The sequence below is a fragment of the Haliotis cracherodii genome, unplaced genomic scaffold (genome assembly GCF_022045235.1).
Source record: "Haliotis cracherodii isolate W230 unplaced genomic scaffold, xgHalCrac1.p SCAF_12, whole genome shotgun sequence".
NCBI lineage: Eukaryota > Metazoa > Mollusca > Gastropoda > Lepetellida > Haliotidae > Haliotis > Haliotis cracherodii.
In genome coordinates, this window is record NW_027266267.1 from 9,740,699 (window position 1) to 9,748,660 (window position 7,962).

The 7,962-nt window shown below is 44.3% G+C and overlaps 1 protein-coding gene across 1 annotated transcript; it reads right to left on the reverse strand.

The window, feature by feature from the left end:
• Positions 1–1,077: 1,077 nt before the first annotated feature.
• LOC139457953 (fucolectin-like) lies at positions 1,078–4,206 on the reverse strand. Its single transcript, XM_071239295.1, has 3 exons — positions 4,095–4,206; positions 1,726–1,956; positions 1,078–1,298 (listed from the first exon to the last, which is right to left on the reverse strand). The coding sequence occupies exons 1-3, from the start codon at positions 4,204–4,206 to the stop codon at positions 1,078–1,080; spliced, it is 564 nt and encodes a 187-aa protein (XP_071095396.1).
• Positions 4,207–7,962: the final 3,756 nt, after the last annotated feature.

Genomic DNA, 7,962 nt, shown 5'->3' on the forward strand with positions numbered 1-7,962 from the left:
AGTAACCATAATATAAGAGACACCATTTCCGAATACAACTATTGTGTCTGTAGAAAAGGAATAAATACAATATTGTCGCAAAAAAATAAATTGAAACAGGTAGGAATATATATTCTCGTTGTGATTCGGTATTTGTTATGGAGAAGAACAAACATGATGTTGAATATCAAAACATAAAACACCATATTAAATTGACTTTGGAACATGGAGTATTTGACGGATAATATTATATTTCGAATTGGTAACCATTTTATAGCCTGATCTTCTTACTGTACCCTGCTGACAAATGTTTATAACACTCACAAATTACTAGTCTTTAAAAGGTGGTTAAAACAGGGCCATTACAATATGAGATATTACGGGCAGGAATAACCTGTCCAGATAAAGAAATCCTCATCATTATCTTCTCATGGCAGGTGGCACAAACAGAGAGGTCAACACAGCTTTTAACCTGGAAGAACGGAAACTGTCCACGATAAGAATAATGTCAGAGGTAACACAATATCCTGTCACTATCATCACCCCTTATATTTCCTGAAGAGTCGTCCACTTATAGCAACTGATTCGGGAGTGAGCACATTTACTTAACGGCAGTAATAGCAACACAAGGACTGATTGGCATGTGTTCACATTTAATACAGGGAGTGATTTGATGGAGTTTACATGAAGTACAGTAAATGATTTGCGAGACTATAATAACTGTACCTAAGTATTCCTCATGCAATCCATTTCTACAGTCCGTATCTCAAGGCGAAGTAGATCCAGCACATTTTAGTGACACACATATTGCACATTGCAAACAGAACATGAATAGACAAGTGAGTGAGTGAGTGAGGCTTAACGCTGGTTTGAACAGTATATCAGTTATATCACGACATATCAGCTTCATGTAAGAGGAAAGCCAGATGTGTCAGGCTATTGTGCTGACAAACGTACAAATAAAATGGGGGCGAAATAAGACTCGGATCCATGAGCATAGGTTTCTGACACAAACCGAAGGGATAGCGAATTACAGAGCCTTAGACGACTGGGCCACCCATGTCCCCAGCTATAGCAAAGCAATTACATTTAAACATTTTAAGTTGGGACAAAGCAATTTGAAAGTGTCAATCTTGTTGTTCTAGCTGGGTCAACATGCCGATGTATAAGTTGACACCCACGTGTCTCGTCTCTGACCATCTTGACCGCTATGCAGAGAGGATCGGTGACACAGTTGACGACGCAGCTCAGGAGATCAAGGGGAAACGCTACCACAGTCAAGCCAGTCAGTGACACATTTGTGTTTCGAAAGTGACCAGCTATTGATAAAAAGGTAAGAAAAATACGTTGCTACAGAACCCGCACCACCTCATCCACCAACACCGCACCACCTCATCCACCAACACCCGTCCACAAACACGCACGAACCACCACCGCCGCCGCCGAACGCACACACGCACATGCAGAAACACAGGCACACACGGGAACACACAGAGACTCAATGATGAAAGGGCCGAAATATAGGACGTTCTGATGCAAACAAATTTCCATTGCAGATCCAAGAATACACCAGTGGGCATTACTGGTCAGGATCGGTCCCTGGCAATCACCGGATTGTCTTGTCCAGATTTAGTTATTTACAGGCCCCTGTGATAGTTGGAATATGTTTTGAGATGAACGTTGAACACCGAACAAGAGATATCTCAGAAATTAATAGGTTAATCTGTTTGTTCCACATTGGCTTACCATACTGTTCTGGTTCATAGATAGAAACCTCGCACAATGTTAACATGTCTCCAGCGGGTGGAGTCTTCTTCCCTGAGAGCCTTACAAACCTCCCAGCAACCACAGAGTCACACATGATGTCTTGAGTTGTAGGCCTGAAGACGTCGTGGTAGTAGTGACACAACGTGGGCTGAGCGCTCACGGCAGGGTCTTCGACGTACACATCGATGGTGAAATCGTGCAGCCTGTCAGCTGTATCAAACAGACATGTGTTTCTTTTATAAGTAAGAAGTAGATGGGAGTTATGAACAGATGCATTTGGGATGTCAGGCTTTATGACGTGGGTGACATCGAACCCCCATGTCGTGGGACAGATCCACCCATTAAGGTACACAGCACCGCAGCCACACAGTGACGCAAACACCCACACGGTGACGCAACCACCCACACACTGATGCAATCATCCACACAGTGACGCAACCATCCACACAGGGACACGGCCACCCACACAGTGACGCTACCACTCACACAGGGACGCAACCGCCCACACACTGACACGGCCACCCACACACTGATGCAATCATCCACACGGTGACGCAACCATCCACACAGGGACGCAACCACCCACACACTGATGCAACCACCCACACAGGGACGCAACCACCCACACACTGACGCAACCACCCACACAGGGACGCAACCACCCACACACTGATGCAACCACCCACACAGGGACACGGCCATCCACACAGTGACGCAACCACTCACACAGGGACGCAACCGCCTACACAGTGACGCAACCATCCACACAGTGACGCTACAACCCACACAGGGACACGGCCACCCACACAGTGACGCAACCACTCACACAGGGACGCAACCGCCCACACACTGACACGGCCACCCACACAGTGACACAACCACCCACACACTGACGCAATCATCCACACAGTGACGCAAATACCCACACAGGGACGCAACCACCCACACACTGACGCAACCACCTACACAGGGACGCAACCACCCACACACTGACGCAACCACCTACACAGTGACGCAACCATTCACACACTAACGCAACCACCCACACACTGACGCAACCACCTACACAGCGACGCAACCATTCACACACTGACGCAACCACCCACACAGGGACGCAACCACCCACACACTGACGCAATCATCCACACAGTGACGCAAATACCCACACACTGACGCAACCACCTACACAGTGACGCAACCATCCACACACTGACCCAACCACCCACACAGTGACGCAACCATCCACACACTGACGCAATCACCTACACAGTGACGCAACCATCCACACACTGACGCAATCATCCACACAGTGACGCAACCACTCAGACAGGGACGCAACCGCCTACACAGTGACACGGCCACCCACACAGTGACGCAACAACCCACACACTGACGCAATCATCGACACAGTGACGCAACCATCCACACAGTGACGCAACTACCCACACAGTGACGCAATCATCCACACACTGACGCAATCATCCACACAGTGACGCAAATACCCACTCAGTAACGCAACCACCTACACAGTGACGCAACCACCCACACAGTGAGGCAACCATCCACAAAGTGACGCAACCACCCACACAGGGACACGGGCCACCCACACAGTGACGCAACCACCCACACAGGGACACGGCCACCCACACAGGGACACGGCCAACCACACAGTGACGCAAGCACCCACACAGTGACGCAACCATCCACACAGTGACGCAACCATCCACACAGTGACGCAATCATCCACACAGTGACGCAACCATCCACACAGTGACGCAACTACCCACACAGTGACGCAATCATCCACACACTGACGCAATCATCCACACAGTGACGCAAATACCCACACAGTAACGCAACCACCTACACAGTGACGCAAATACCCACACAGGGACACGGCCACCCACTCAGGGACACGGCCACCCACACAGTGACGCAAATACCTACACAGGGACACGGCCATCCACACAGTGACGCAAATACCCACACAGTGACGCAAATACCCACACAGGGACACGGCCACCCACACAGTGACGCAAATACCCACACAGTGACGCAACCACCCACACAGTGACGCAACCACCCACACAGTGACACGGCCACAAGTACAGGGATACGGCCACCGAAACAAGAACACCAAAAACGGCAGACATTAATGACATGAAAACTGATAAATCTGGACATGCTTGATGGTGTAAAAAACAATGGCTCATCCTATCAGAGAATGTATGTATTGAAGCGCATGATAAACATATTCTATATCAAAACAAAAATTCAAGGACCCTTTACAAAATATTACTTGGTCGGGTCCTAACCACAATATTACAACTCTTTATGTGAACACTTACCACAGCAATCTGAACGACCAACAATCTCAACTCTTGATATTCTGTAGACGTCCTGTAAGTCCACCTGCCACCAGGGATTCGTATCACCATAGCCAACGCTCTGACATGTCATGTCATTAAATACTCCTGAAGGTGACCCGTCAACAACACTTGACGTATGTAGTTGAAACGATTGGTTGTATGTTGAGCTGGCATTGGATGGTTTCCTCAAAGCCAAGTTTCTTCCTGTGTAAGCTGTTGAAACAGTGTTCCGCAGTGTGTAAGTGAAAGTATATCAGTTCTCATGTGCATGCTTATATAAACTACTGCTTACAACTACTAACTTCTTTCTTGACGAGTCCACAGCAGTACAATACGATCTGCCTAGGAACTGCATTAATTGCGCAAACGTACTGAACCGCGGCATTTCCGCAATCGTACTGAACCGCGGCATTTCCGCAAACGTTCTGAACCGCTGCATTTCTGCAAACGTACTGAACCACGGCATTTCCGCAAACTTACTGACCGCGGCATTTCTGCAAACGTACTGAACCGCGGCATTTCCGCAAACGTACTGAACCGGGGCATTTCTGCAAACGTACAGAACCGCGGCATTTCCACAAACGTACGGTCGACTTATTTTGCAATTTATGAAATTTATAGTGATTGAGTGTGTTACGATTTAACTACTACAACGTTTTGTTAACAATAGCATATATGTTAGATGTTTATTCAGAACTTGCTGTTTTGAACTGTGAGTTACAGAAGAGGAATCTGTTGTTCAGTAAGCTTCAACCCCTGCTTGATGGCACATTGCAGAAACTCGAGTGTTTCACGAGTACAGATGGGCAGGCCCTGACAAAGGTCAAATCCAAAATCAACAGAGAAGAGCACGATGGAGTCAGTGTCCACTATTGTGAAGAGAAACTTGCCTTATCGATGCACAATGGATGAAGAGATTGAGAGATTGAGGAGAGACTATTTGAAGAATCTGTGCAAAAATATCAAAGCTAGATTCAGGAAAGACGACCGTGACATTTTCAGTGATATTAGTAAGGTTTTGGTAAATGCTACATCTAATGCTGAATCTGATGATGTCCTTGCTCATGTGGCCGAGATGTACGGGGGTGAGAAGAAAGTGTATGTGGTGGAAGGGGACATGGGACATGGCTTCGGGAAGAATGTGAGGATTGTTGAGCCTCCCCTGAACAGAGAGCAGTTGGTTGATGAGTGGCAATGCCTCAAAGCGATTATCATGGGTTCATTTGAGCATTTCCAATTCCGGGAATTGTGTAAGAGAAATCATCTTGTTCATCAGTCTATATTGCCAAACTGTGCCATTCTTGCCAATATTGGGCTATGTATGACAATTACAAGCGTTGATTGTGAGCGTTCGTTTCGTGCCCAGAACCCCCTCAAGTCAAATAACAGGTCTTCACTATCCTCAGATAAGCTTGATACTTTGCTGAAAATCAAGATGATTGGTCCCCAGATTGATGCACATGACTGTTCACGTGCTGTGCGACACTGGTTGGTAGGAAAAAGGAGGAGAAAATCTCGACTTGTTGCTGACTACAAACCAAAACCAGCAAAAATGAGAAAAGTTGCCTCCTCAACATGTTCAAGTATTGACTGATCGGGAAAGGGTTGCTTTGACAATCTTGTGCCCCCACAACATAAGTAAGTTTAGGTTTTACGCCTCTTCAATGTTTCAGTTACCTCACCGCGTCCAGTATTATGGCTAGAGGAATGCATATTTTGTTGTTGTGTACAAATGGTTGAGAAGTATATATAAGAAGCAAGGACTTTTGTTTTGTTATTTTATGTAAGCGTATAGTACAATGGCAGTGGGTAATAAGATGAATCACCTTCTGATTAAAATTATGCATTTGGCGTGGTTGGAGTTGCTAGGCAGAACATTTTTTTCCCAATTGCTTGTCAGCGCCTACAACTTTCAATGCCATATAAATACCACATAAATACAGAACATTTATGCTGCTCGTCTACTTGGTATACTGAAATACAGTTGAGAGAGACCTTTTTCTAAAACACAAGCATAATTTCATTTTTTTAAATCTTAAAATGTTGACTCATTTTGTGGAAAAAATCCAATAGAGTCAGGAATAGATGAGTGATATAATATTGGTTACCCAATGGAAATTGTAATTACCCAATTAAAATAGAAAAGCTCAAAAAGAAATCTGGAGCTCTGCTGAAGTATAAACATATTATCAATGGCTGAGTTCCCTATTCTAAATCCAGCTTGCTCTTCGGCTTTTTATAAAAGAATCGGACCAAAATATCAAACAATTAGTAATAATTGAAACATTATTATTGCTAAATATACTTGAAAGTGTAATACCTCTGCAATCATTCACCTCATTGATAGATTTTTTTCTTATGAAGAGAAACAATAACACCAAGTGTCCAGTCTTTGGGAAAGGTACTAGTTTCTAAAATAGTTTATATTCATAATTCAAGATATTGTAATATTATTAAAAATCCGATATTAACCAATACATAACAGGACATCTATTGATTTTCCAACGCTGAACAGCAGCTATAATGTCATAACTACTTATAGGTAGTTGCTCAAATATCAGTGGTCAAATAACACTCACTTTCAAATCCTATATTCCACTTCATATTACCTGAAGCATCTGTAGAATCTGTACCTCTGAAATTGTCTTGAAGTATTCAAGCCAATCGTCTCTTTCTGTACGATTACTTCCTACCTTCGTAAAGTTCACTTTTCCTAATATTCCCCAGAATTCCTTTGAGGAGGAAATGTTATGTTCCAGCTTCTCTCTGTTTTGACTAATGACGAGGCTCTATGTTGAAGTGTTCACAAATGTGAAATATATCTCCAGTACCAAGAATATAATCAATATCACCAGCTTCTATATTACCAATACATGTAAAGACTCCTTTGTCCATCCCACTACACAACGACCAATCATGATGTGTACATTTAATAATGGACCCGTGAAGATCCGGGTTAGAATAGGTCTTCAACAACCCATGCTTTCCGTAAAAGGCGTTTATGCTTGTCGTAAGAGGCGACTTACGGGATCGGGTGGTCAGGCTCGCTGACTCGGATAATACATGTCATCGTATCCCAATTGCGTGGATCGATGCTTATGATGTCAATCACTGGATTGTCAGGTCCAGACTCGATTATGTACAGACCTCCGTCATATAGCTGGAATATTGCTGAGTGTAGCGTAAAACAACAAATAAACAAAAAACAAAGATTCAATAACGAACATAAATTAATCACTTTCTATAATTATTATATCGGCAGAATATCGTTTGAGGTCAAACATGTCTAGAAGAAAGTCCAAATTTGAGTTGTTTTGACCTTCTCGATTCTCCTGGATATTTATTGATATAACGTCCCCCTTTTTTAGATGTAGCGACCCCCCATTTATATAAATGTGCAAATCTAATAAATACAACGAATGCGGGTGAGGTGAGGTGATTTTTACACTTATATAGCGAAGTGCATGCACCTGTGTGAGTGCACTGCCAATGAGACACAATGCCGTAGTTTAACGTGAATACCCCACTAAGAGACAGTGTATTGACTCCGAGCCGACCAGTACAGGGTAACAAGTACCATCTATTAACATCGTTTGGTATGACGCAGCCGGGACTCTCCCTACAACGAAAGTGAAACAGTGTGGTCGCACTACCTACCGTGACGAATTGTTGCTACCACAATAAAGGCAAAGGTTTGACTCTTCATCACTGAAACGGCACCTACAAGAGCCATCGTCCTTGTCACACGACAATGCTGACCCTATGGGAATCTCTACGGCTTCTACTGCCGTTTACTATTTCAAGATAACAGATAATATAGTTTTACGCGAGATGTTCCATAAAAAAG

Coding starts and splice junctions, on each gene's coding strand:
- LOC139457953 (XM_071239295.1), bottom strand. CDS start 4,206: ATGACATGTCAGAGCGTTGGCTATGGTGATACGAATCCCTGGTGGCAG. Junction 1,957..4,094: donor TGGTCGTTCAGATTGCTGTG/GTAAGTGTTCAC, acceptor TGTTTGATACAG/CTGACAGGCTGCACGATTTC. Junction 1,299..1,725: donor CTATGAACCAGAACAGTATG/GTAAGCCAATGT, acceptor TTTTATCAATAG/CTGGTCACTTTCGAAACACA.